The sequence below is a fragment of the Diabrotica virgifera genome, chromosome 6, assembly GCF_917563875.1.
Source record: "Diabrotica virgifera virgifera chromosome 6, PGI_DIABVI_V3a".
Taxonomy (NCBI): domain Eukaryota; kingdom Metazoa; phylum Arthropoda; class Insecta; order Coleoptera; family Chrysomelidae; genus Diabrotica; species Diabrotica virgifera.
The window spans coordinates 217,240,879-217,253,833 of record NC_065448.1 but is presented as its reverse complement, the minus strand read 5'-3'; the positions used below and the strand labels follow the sequence as shown (position 1 = coordinate 217,253,833).

At 32.5% G+C, this 12,955-nt stretch overlaps 1 protein-coding gene across 2 annotated transcripts in view; it reads right to left on the bottom strand.

Annotated features, from left to right (window-relative positions):
• The window catches only part of LOC126887246 (transcription factor kayak), a 225,338-nt gene extending 212,644 nt beyond the window's left edge, over positions 1 to 12,694 (bottom strand). For both annotated transcript variants that reach the window (XM_050654657.1, XM_050654655.1), the window contains exon 1: positions 12,350 to 12,694. In XM_050654657.1, coding sequence (XP_050510614.1) covers positions 12,350 to 12,475 — 126 coding nt within the window. In that variant the 5' untranslated portion in view covers positions 12,476 to 12,694. The remainder of the gene's footprint in view (positions 1 to 12,349) is intronic.
• Positions 12,695 to 12,955: the final 261 nt, after the last annotated feature.

The following is a 12,955-nucleotide window of genomic DNA, read 5'->3' as shown; positions in this document are numbered from 1 at the left end:
CTGAGTTGAAAATATCAACAAAAAACATTCATACATTAAAAATTTAACTTTGTTTCTGGTGAAGCAACACAGTTGGAAAAAGCAGCTGATATAATATTATAATTGTAACCGGAAAGCAAAAAAGGTAACGCACAACTTGGAAGAACCTATAGTTTTCTAACTTCGCTTCTGGTGAAGCAACAGGGTTGGAACAACCAGATATATTATAATTGTGTCACCGGAAAGTGAAAAAGGTAACTCACAACTTGGAAGAGCCTATAGTTTTCTAACTTCGCTTCTGGTGAAGCAACGGAGTTGGAACAAGCAGATATATTATAATTGTGTCACCGGGAAGCGAAAAAGGTAACGCACAACCTGGAAGAACCTATAGTTTTCTAACTTTACTTCTGGTGAAGCAACAGGGTTGGAACAACCAGATATATTATAATTGTGTCACCGGAAAGTGAAAAAGGTAACTCACAACTTGGAAGAGCCTATACTTTTCTAACTTCGCTTCTGGTGAAGCAACGGAGTTGTAACAAGCAGATATATTATAATTGTGTCACCGGGAAGCAAAAAAGGTAACGCACAACTTGGAAGAACCTATACTTTTCTAACTTCGTTTCTGGTGAAGCAATGGAGTTGGAACAAGCAGATATATTATAATTGTGTCTCCAGAAAGCGAAAAAGGTAACGCACAACTTGGAAGAATCTATAGTTTTCTAACTTCGCTTCTGGTGAAGCAACAGGGTTGGAACAACCAGATATATTATAATTGTGTCACCGGAAAGTGAAAAAGGTAACTCACAACTTGGAAGACCCTATAGTTTTCTAACTTCGCTTCTGGTGAAGCAACGAGTTGGAACAAGCAGATATATTATAATTGTGTCACCGGTAAGCGAAAAAGGTAACGCACAACTTGGAAAAACCTATAGTTTTCAGGGACTACCTTTTTCGCTTTCCGGTGACACAATTATAATATATCTGATTGTTCCAACTGCGTTGCTTCACCAGAAACGAAGTTAGAAAACTATAGGCTCTTCCAAGTTATTCGTTACCTTTTTCGCTTTCCGGTGACACAATTATAATATATCTGCTTGTTCCAACTGCGTTCCTTCACCAGAAACCAAGTTGGAAATCTATAGGTTCTCCCAAGTTGTGCGTTACCTTTTTCGCTTTCCGGTGACACAACTATAATATATCTGCTTGTTCCAACTGCGTTGCTTCACCAGAAACGAAGTTAGAAATATATAAGTTCTTTCAAGTTGTGCGTTACCTTTTTCGCTTTCCGGTGACAATAATTATAATATTCTGCTTGTTCCAACTGCGTTGCTTCACCAGAAACAAAAGTTAAATTTTTAATTTATGAATGTTTTTTTATATACTGATAACGATTTCCGAAGTGAAACTCGAAACGTCAAGTAAACTTGATTTCAAACTCGAATTGTGACTTATGTCCAAATAAAATAGTAAATCTTATTTTGTATTTCTCACGCCGGTAAGAAGACAACAATGAAATGACCTTTTTTACATTGGTCCGCATGTATATTTTTTATTTCAGCTTCGAGATGGATGACGTCACTAGTATGTAAATGCCAAAAAATCATAATTTAAAAATATGTCCGGATTTTTTAGTCGTCGGTTTACGAAATAATGAATTTATTCCATTTGGTTTTGCCACACTGTAGAACGTAGAACTAATAATAATTATTAAGTTACATAATATTTATTTAATTATAAAATTGCATAAAGTTATAAATTTAAAAAGCCATCGTCGTCATCTGAATAGGGAATCTTACTGATTCAAAAACAGCTTTCTTTGAAACACTTCAGATATCAGGACATCGAGATTCATTTTTCGGAAAAATAACAAAGAGTGCGAGCGGAGAAATCAAACTTGTTTGGTTTCGCTGTTTTGCTCTATGATTTCTGCCACTATGTTATCGAACACCCTATGTAACATTCTAATTAATTTTATAAATGTGAATCTAAAAGTTGGCTACAATTTTTGTTATTAACTTTTATTTCTATCTATTACTATAACGGATCTACGTAGCTTTACCCCACTAATCAATCACCCTGTACATTATTTAATTATATATGTAAATAAATTCTAATACGGTAAGATTCTCCTAAATTGATACGACCCAAGTCCAATGATAAATCGCTGTACCGTTTAGACACGACGATAAATTAAAACAACTCGATCCTTGTGATAAGTTGATACCAACCTCAACCCAACTCCAACTTTGATAAGTCGTGCGATGCACCGTTTACACACAATGATAAGTTGCAACAACTCGATTGACCTTGATAAGTTGTTTGATATATCGCTGTGTTTAAACGATCCTTTAAGGGTCGTTTAAACACAGCGATAAATCAAACAACTTATCAAGGTCAATCGAGTTGTTGCAACTTATCATTGTGTGTAAACGGTGCATCGCACAACTTATCAAAGTTGGAGTTGGGTTGAAGGTGGTATCGCATTGAATCGCAGCGTCTAAACAGCGTTTCAACTTGTCATCACAACTAGTTGCTGTGACTTATCGTTGTGTTTAAACGACGCTTTAGTCAAATAAAGAAATATGTCTCTCAAATCTTACCATCCCATTTATGAATTTCGCACCAAATAGGTACCTAATCATTGTTTTATTTTTCTTTAATACATTAATAAAATAGGTATTCTAAAATCAGTCTCCTTTAACTGATTAATAAAAAGTCCCATTTTTTGGTCTACGAATAATATTAACATTCCGCATATGAATTTCGCACCAAATAACATAGTCCTGTCGCCAGGGGGGTACAACGGCCTCCTTAATTCAGATGGACTTACCCAAGTTTTTTTTTATATATTTTGACCCGTAGAATACGAATTTTTTGGGTAACAGTTGATCCGGATGTCGATAAGATTGTTATAGACAAAGAACTTGAGGAATTACATAACAGCGATTTCTCGCAAAACAAAACATATTTTTGTATTTTTTGGGTCATTTTAAGCAAAAAATATTCCTACAAATTTTTTCGTAGAATGCATAGTTTTCGAGATAACCGCGGTTGAACTTTCAAAAAATCGAAAAATTTCAATTTTTGAACCCGAATAACTTTTGATTAAAAAATAAAGTAGCAATTCTGCTTACCGCATTTGAAAGTTTAAGTCAAATTATACCGGTTTTGATTATTTGCATTGCTAAAAATTAATTTTTTTATTGTTAAACTAATCTATAAACACATAGTGTTTCCCGTGCCTAATACATGCGTTTTAACGCATGCTACGTAGAAATTGCCTCGCTTGCACTTGTAGCTACTCTACCTACTCGTTCGATTTTAAATGAGAAATCATTGAAAACATCACTCACATGCTAGGTGTTTATAGCTTTGTTTAACAATAAAATCATAAATTTTTAGCAATGCAAATAATCAAAACCGATATAATTTGACTTAAACTTTCAAATGCGGTAAGCAGAATTGCTACTTTATTTTTTAATCAAAAGTTATTCGGGTTCAAAAATTACAATTTTTCGATTTTTTGAAAGTTCAACCGCGGTTTTCTCGAAAATTATGCATTCTACGAAAAAACTTGTAGGAATATTTTTTGCTTAAAATGACCCAAAAAATACAAAAAGATGTTTTGTTTTGCGAGAAATCGCTGTTATGTAATTCCTCAAGTTCTTTGTCTATAACAATCTTATCGACATCCGGATCAACTGTTACCCAAAAAATTCGTATTCTGCGGGTCAAAATATATAAAAAAAACTTGGGTAAGTCCATCTGAATTAAGGAGGCCGTTGTACCCCCCCCCCCCTGGCGACAGGACTAACATTCGAAATACTATAATTGTTTTATTTTTATTTAATAATACAGTAACAAGTATTTTAAAATCAATCTCCTTTTAAAAGACTCTAAAAAAACTTATCTTTTTCGGTGTACGATATTTAACATTCCGTATATGAATTTGGGACCGACTAACATTCAGTATATGCGTTTGGGACCTCGCCGCCTATTGGTTAAAATATTACCGCGTGCTGCAGCGAACCAATAGTAAACTCCTATGGTCCAAATACATATACGGAATGTTTAGATGCAAGCGGGATGGGGGCGTATGTGCAGTTTTCTGAAATTAGCGACCACTTAAAGGAGAGTGGTCTACGATTGTAGACCGCGCGACTAACGGAGGGTTAAAATCAAATGTGCGTTTTTTAACATAAGTAAATTTTAATATACGGGGTGATTCATGCAAGCCTAGCATAGTCTTTGACACCATAAAGAAGAATAGTGTGGATATGACATTTTAAAATGCGATATCGGATTTGCAGATTGTCTTTGGTTATTCAGTTTCCTCATCTTCAAAAAGGCCGCTCTTGAATGCTCTATTGTTGATCAAATTTTTGATTTCGGATTTCTTACTAACTGATATCCATGGTTTTTGTTTTCTTTTTATTTATTGTTAAACCAAACTGTTCCCCAACTAAATAGATAATGACAGAAAACCTGGTAGAAAGCTTAGCGGAACGGTTGTACGTCGCGCGTTGGTCAGTAGGAAGACCAAGGAAAAGGTGGATAGACGAAGTCTGAGCAGACACTAAAGAGATATTGAGGATGGATAACTGGAGGAGAGCAGCCAGGGACAGAGATATTTGTCCCTCAAATACAAACCCTCATTGATTTCGGAATCTATTAAATTATAAGACATCTATTAAATTTTGGTGTGTAAGTTTTTATTGCAATTAATATTATTGTAAGTATTGTATTCAAATATAAATGTCGAAACTGCAATAAACTAGCATACCTAAGAAGGTGTTTTTTGACCGTCACCCGAGAAACAAATAATAAAACAAAAATTAAAACAAAAACGCCAATGAATAAAAAACAAATACATATTTTTTATTTTTCTTTATTTATAAGTACAGATATAATTACTCGTATAGAGTGGGTCCATAAAGTAACGCATAAATTCATTATTAACTAAATAAACAACATTATTAGAAATTACCGAAACAGGTCGATTTGTGATTTTAATTTATGATTTTTTGGCATCTATATCAGACTAGTGACGTCATCCGTCTGGACGTGATGACGTAATCGATGATTTTTTCAATAAGAACAGGGATCGTATGATAGCTCATTTGAAAGGCAATTCAATTTTCTACTCAGTAATATAAACATTAACATAATTATTTATACAGGATGACCAAAAACAATTTTTTAATTAAATTAATTGACACAAAAAGAAGACTTTGCGTAGTTTATTTAATTTAAAATACATTTTACTGCTGTCAGAAAACAGAAATAAAATATTTATTTCAAATATAAACATTACTTTTTGCTTAAATTCAATGTTTAAACTGCCACCCACCTACCTCTTGACAGTTTGAACATTTAATTTAAGCGAAAAGCAATGTTTATTTGTCAAATAAAAATTTTATTTCGGTTTTATGACAGCAGTAAAATGTATTTTGAATTAAATAAATTACGCACATTCGTCTTTTTGTGTCAATTAATTAAATATAAAAAAATTTGGACACCCTGTATAAATAATTATGTTAATGTTTATATTATTGAATAGAGAATTAAATTGCCTTCCAAATGAGCTAACACACGACCCCTATTATTCTTAAAAAAATCATCGATTACGTCATCATGTCCAGACGGATAGTATTTATAGGAGCATCTCTGTAAATATGCGGCCGGGGCGCATATTTACACACGCTAGCGTGTGTAGACACCAGGGTGTTGAAATCAGTTAGGGTTTGGAAAAACAGTACATTTACAGATGCTAGCGCGTGTTGACACCACGGTGTGCCGCGGTGTTGAAATCAGTTAGGGTTTGGAAAAACAGTACATTTACAGATGCTAGCGCGTGTTGACACCACGGTGTGCCGCGGTGTTGAAATCAGTTAGGGTTTGGAAAAACAGTACGTTTACAGATGCTAGCGTGTGTTGACACTATGGTGCTGAAATCAGTTAGGGTTTGGAAAAACAGTACATTTACAAATACTAACAGATTTGGACACCAGAGTGTTGAAACCAGCTAGCTTTTTTAGTGGAATTTATATACCTACTGGTGTAGAAAAATATTTAAGTGATTTAGGTATTAATAAATAATTAAACGTTGTTGGGATATAAACATTAATATATTAACACAAAAGAACAACATAAAAAATAATGTTGTTCTGAGGCTATTTCCTTGTGGCATTTTTATAATAATTAACTATTTAGATGGGAAATATGAATAGATAATAACACCCAAGACTTTACCCGTGAGGACTACTTCATTACTCACGGGTCATTACTCACGGGCTGAAGTAAGGTTCAGTAGTGCATGCCACTTTTAGTATATTAGTTGTATATAAACCGCAGATAATAGTATATTATTCAACGAGCTTCATCATGTAATGATGGCTATTACTCACGATGATGAAGTTTGAGGCACGAGCCGAATTCGAGTGTCGTAATTCATCAGAGTGAATAATAGCCATTACGTGCGAGTATAATCCTATACTTTTTCTACGACCTTTTTTATTTTAATTAGTAAAAACATGATTATCAACTACTCGAGATTAAAATTATACAGAATTATAAAAAATGTAACAATGGTTGAGTATACTTTTACGTTTATACCTTGTTTAATATGTATGAATTTTGACCTTTATCATTTTTAGTGAAAGTGACATTAGCGCATTTGCTGTGTTTATTGGAATTTATAACTTACACTTATTATGTTTATTTTATAAAGTTATAGTGTCTTAAATATATTATAACATAGTTATATTATTATATTATATAGTTAAATTTAAAAACGTACATTATAACTTTATAACATACGTCCACCAATAATAGCCATTTCTTATTTATTACATTGACAATAGGTACAAAGTGTTTAAAATTTTCGTAAACGAATAGAACTTGAATTGACTATTTCTTGTTGTATTTTTACAATACATAAGACAGTATTTGCCGTTTTTTTAAATTTTATAAAGCAACATTTATTTTTGTATATTATAATTTTAATCTCGAGTACCTAGCTGAAAATATTATTTTTTTACTAATTAAAATAAAAAATGTCGTAGACAAAGTATAGTATTCTACTCTCATGTAATGGCAATTACTCACTCGCCTTCAGCTCGTACCGCAAACTTCATCGTGAGTAGTAGCTGCCTATCAATGCATGCTCGTTGAATAATATACTATGAAGACCTAAGTGGAAGAAGGGAGTATGTAACATTTTCTAAAATTTTGAGTTTCTTAGTGAATCAATTTGGTATGTAACTTCACTATCATATGACACTTATACTGTATCTCTAAAAAGCTTAATAAGAGATATTCTAGTGGATGAAGGAGGTATGTAACATTTAAAATACGATTCTTGAATGGAAGGAGGTATGAAATATTTTTCGTCTTTTTCAGGTTTAAATTGTTTATAACTCAAAAATATTAACTTTAGAGAAAAATTACAAAAGACCTTTTTTGTTTCCAATGATCACAATAACCTAAAATAATGTACCCGGGTTGAAAAAATTGATTTTTTTAATTTGTTTAAATTTTTTTTTTATTAAATGTAGCTAAATAGCTACGAAATTACGGTATTTAGATATAGGGAATATAACACGAAAAATAATCAGCATTTCTGAAGGACTTCAAAACGCAAAAATATACAGAGTGTTCCATTTGAAAAATGAAAATTCATTAGATTTACAGAAAAACGGAAGTTCTGACAACAATGTAATTATCACTATTATATCGGCCGCATTAGAAAACCCTTTGTCACCAAAATCTATAAAAAATCGTGCATGCCGTTTCCGAGATAATTGAGGCTTTCCATATATAAAACTCAGTCTGTGTAATATACTCCATTTTAATAATACAAGGCAAGGTATACGGAAGAAGGAAGGTCAGGTCGAATAAGACCGTCATGGCTTAGACACCTGTGAGAATGGTTTAACATATCCTCTCCATCCCTTTACCGAGCTGCCATTAACAAAATTACTATAGCCTTGCCAATATAAATAAGTCAGATTAAATAAATTATTACAAGAATTTTTTACTAAGCAACAACATTTTTGTTTAATTTGATAGTATTTTGTATTTTGACAACGACACCTGATTTGGGCATCGAAACGTTAATAAAATTATTTTTTTCAATTTAATTGTGGCTTATTTTCTAGTTTTTCCTATCTAAATAGTTAATTATAAAAATGCCACAAGGAAATAGCCTAAGAACAACATTATTTTGTAAGTTGTTCTTTTGTGTTAATATATTATTGTTTATATCCCAACAACGTTTAATTATTTATTAATACCTAAATCACTTAAATATTTTTCCACAGCAGTAGGTATATAAAATCAGTGTCAATAGCCGTTAGCATATATGCACGTATAACCACTAAAAAATCTAGCTGCTTTCAACACTCTGGTGTCCAAATCTGTTAGTATTTGTAAATGTACTGTTTTTCCAAACCCTAACTGATTTCAACACCCTAGTGTCAACACACGCTAGCATCTGTAAACGTACTGTTTTTCCAAACCCTAACTGATTTCAACACCGCGGCACACCGTGGTGTCAACACGCGCTAGCATCTGTAAATGTCCTGTTTTTCCAAACCCTAACTGATTTCAACACCCTAGTGTCTACACACGCTAGCATCTGTAAATATGCGGCCGGGGCTCAACTTGGGCTGTGCTTTATAGGGGAGAGACGTTCGGATAACTGAAAGTTCCACCAACTTGAAGATGAACGTTAACTCACAAGTTATCAGATCAATTAGTTTTACAGAACATTGCTTTCGTGATGTCACATTATAAAATTCATACTACAACGATTTTCAAATACATTTATTATGCGTACACTAATATTACTTAAGTCAAAATGTTAGTAATTTTTAAAACATTAATTTAAATATTATATGCAACTGTGCGGGCATAAAAACTAATAAATATGTATTAACGTTTTCTTGTATAAAGAAGACACTATTTCTGACATTTGTATTCCTCCTGATGATATTTCCTAGAACTTAACCCAAATTTTTTTATCAGTAAAAATTTGGAAATTTAGCTATAGGTAATATTGCCAAACATTTATTGACATTGTTCATTAATTGGAATTATTTTCACGGAAAGGTTTTTCCACAGTTCGATATAAGTAGATACTGTTTAGATATTTATTTTGATATGAGATAAAAATATATTGTCATCTAGAGATAAAAATTTCTTTTTCTAAGAACCATATCAAAAAATAATTGTATTGATTGGATAAAAATAATCAGGAGAGTATTAGTCCTGTCGCCAGGGGGGGTACAACGGCCTCCTTAATTCAGATGGACTTACCCAAATTTTTTGTATGTATTTTGATCCGTAGAACACGAATTTTTTGGGTAACAGTTGATTCGGATGTCGATAAGTTTGTTATAAACAAAGAACTTGAGGAATTACATAGCAGCGATTTTTCGCAAAACAAAACATTTTTTTGTATTTTTTGGGTGATTCTTAGCAAAAAATGTTCTTACAAGTTTTTTTGTAGGATGCATAGTTTTAGAGATAAACGCGGTTGAACTTTCAAAAAATCGAAAAAGTGCAATATTTGAACACGAATAACTTTTGATTAAAACATAAAATAGCAATTCTACTTACTGCATTTGAAAGTTCAAGTCAAATTCTATCGGTTTTGATTATTTGCATTGCTAAAAATTAAGTTTTTAATTGTTAAACAAAGCCATAAACACATAGTGTTTCCCGTGCCCAATGCATGCGTTTTAATGTACGTAATCTATGTAGAAATTGTGTGTATGCGCGCCTACTCGTTTGATTTCAAATGGGAAATGCATTGAAAACATCATTCAATCACTATGTGTTTATAGCTTTGTTTAACAATAAAAAAATTAATTCTTAGCAATGAAAGTAATCAAAACCGATAGAATTTGACTTGACCTTTCATATGCGGTAAGCAGAATTGTTATTTTGTTTTTCAATCAAAAGTTAGTCGGGTTCAAAAATTGCAATTTTTCGAAAGTTCAACCGCGTTTATGTCGAAAACTATGCATCCTACGAAAAAACTTGTAAAAACTTTTTTTGCTTAAAATGACCCAAAAAATACAAAACAATGTTTTGTTTTGCGAAAAATCGCTGTTATGTGATTCCTCAAGTTCTTTGTTTATAACAATCTTATCGACATCCGGATCGACTGTTACCCAAAAAATTCGTGTTCTACGGGTCAAAATACATAAAAAAAACTTGGGTAAGTCCATCTTAATTAAGGAGGCCGTTGTACCCCCACTGGCGACAGGACTATATCCAAATTGTTCGGTTTTTTATAGAGTACAAGGGTGGTACATAGTCCATGCGATGAGACCGCTCCCGTCTGAAAAAATTTCTGATTCGGTTTCTTTGTGTCGGGCGGAATTTTTGGGCAGAAATTGTTTAAACAATTTTATCTACTCTATGTCATATTGTGTATAAGTTTTTAGTTTGTGAAAACTGTCATTATAGATAGCAGTGCGTGAAGGATTTAAAGTTTGCGTGAAGTAACCTTAGACCATAAAATCAGTTTTTATGGTCTAAGGAAGTAACAATGTATTTTAAATGTACTTTTTTGCACTGTTTTTAACTTTCGCGTTCTCATGGTGACAATCCTTACTTTTGCGTTGTTTTGTCAAAACAAAAGTTTTGACAGTTTTGTGGTTTGAAAGTAGTTAGAATTTTTAAATGTCAAAGTTCTAAAAATTGTAGAATAGAAATGAATTCCAGTGACGAAGAGTTACAGCTTTTTTTATTTGTTTATCGTAGATAAAATATTGTATGAAACTGTGCGTGAAGTACTTTTTACGAACTTACGCGATTTATAACACTCGCTCCGTTGTCGCTCGTGCTCTAAAAATCGCGTGCGTTCGCAAAAAGCATACTTCACGAACTGTTTCATAAATAACTATTTTTAAACAAATACAAAAGATCACGTTTTTTTTTGCTCCGGAACATATATTTTAAAGTTTTGTGGGCCATTCTAAACAAGAAAGGTATCTTGTAAATTTTCTCAAAAATTGATAGTTTTCGAGTTACAATCGATTTAAAATCTGAAAAATGCGAAAATATGCATTTTCGAGGCCTAAAGACTCATATTTAAATTACTATTTTTAAGGTTGCCAGATACTTAAATTGAAGATTAAACATTCAGCTTCAAGATTCTGAAGAGGTATCGCGTCTAACCTTAATTTATACCGTTGTTTTTTAAATGTTAAATATGCGTGTTTATCCGATTTTTTGCCGGTGCGGCGAGCTCTATTTCAAAAATCTCCTATTTTCCTCCGAAAAATATTTTTTCTAGATTCTTTGGGATATTTTAAATAAAATAAGTTCTTTCACATTTTTCTCAAAAGTTAATAATTTTTGAAGTTATAAGCGATTTAAAATCCAAAAATGCGTTTTTTGACATTTTTCGGATTTCTTTATTTGCCGATAGTTGAATACTCTAAATACCTAATATATTTAATTAATACCCTATTTTTACTTGTAGTGCAGTGGCGGTTCTAGATCAAAAAACTGTGGGGGGGGGGGAGGTAACACAACCGGTGAATAAACAAGATAACGTGCCTTTTTAACGAAGATTATAGTACAAAAGTCCTGTAAAAACTGGAGGGGCGGCTGTCCCCCCTGCCCCAGGCCAGAACCGCCACTGCTGTAGCGATTTAAAGGAAAAACTGCCATTTTTGACCCTTATTTGTTCATAACTATTATATGCCTCCGAACTGTAACGGGCATTTTTGTATTTACAATATATTAGGTACATAGCACCTACCCAAAAAACCCATTTGCAACCTAGCTGGATCAGTGCCCCGACACAAAACCTGGACTATAAAATTGTTTTTATTCAAAAATTTAATATTTCTGAATTCAGATTTTATATCCACATTATAAACAAAATATTAATAGAAAACCCAAAATAGAGAGCAATAATCTGATATAATAAATTAATTATTTATAAAAATAACCTCAAAATGAATAATTAAGCAAATTATTTAATATACATATTTGATAAATCTCAAACTGTAATTAAACATTGAAACACTTTTATGTGGTTAAACCACATCACTGTGTACTTATTTTTATGTAAATGATAATTTAAACTTTCGTAACTGATTAACTAAGCTTTTTAGATAAACACAAACATAACAAAAACATCGAACTAAAACATAGGTCACTGAGACCGCTCATCACAGTTCTAAAATTTTGATCGACAGTTCAAAACTTCAGAACTATTTTAAAAATGCATATAAATTATTATGCCTTGCCTGCATATTTGTTTACAAAAAGAAACCCCATAATATCCTAACCTACAAAGCTTAACACCAGCTGTTGTTTAGATAATAAATGAGACAAAACTTACATTAGTGTGGCTCAAAATAACTCCGTTTCCCATATTTGCCAAAAACTCCGCAGTGGACACTGAATTTTGACTGTCATTTGAAAAATCTGAGTGATTTGACATCCCGTCGCTGAGATCAGACTTCATCTTGTTTTTATTAACAATCAAGTTAACCTTGATTAACAAAACAGCTGGCTCTTTTCTCGACGCCAAACCGAACACTAGAGTTAATATTTACAAACTTCTACGACAAATTAGGTTAGAAATTCGCGAGAGTTGTATCAAGTTTTTGAAAAAACACGAGTTCCTGCTAGAAAACACGACGAATGAGTCACTACAACAGGGAAACCCTTTCTAAGAACCACCGACTGGATGAATATGATGTCACCGCTAGAAATACCAATCGCGCTGTTGCCATATCAGGCCGGTGCACCGTTAAGAATGGGCAAATTTATGCTGAGATAAGTTAACAAAGTTCATTATATAATACTTAATGATATTTAGTTTTCTGAATTAAACTTATTTACCTTTTATCAAGTAAGGGTTATAATTATAACCAAAAAAGATTGTGTGCATAATTTAACAATACCAGAAAATGCTTTGGATTAGCTTATCTTTTATATATTA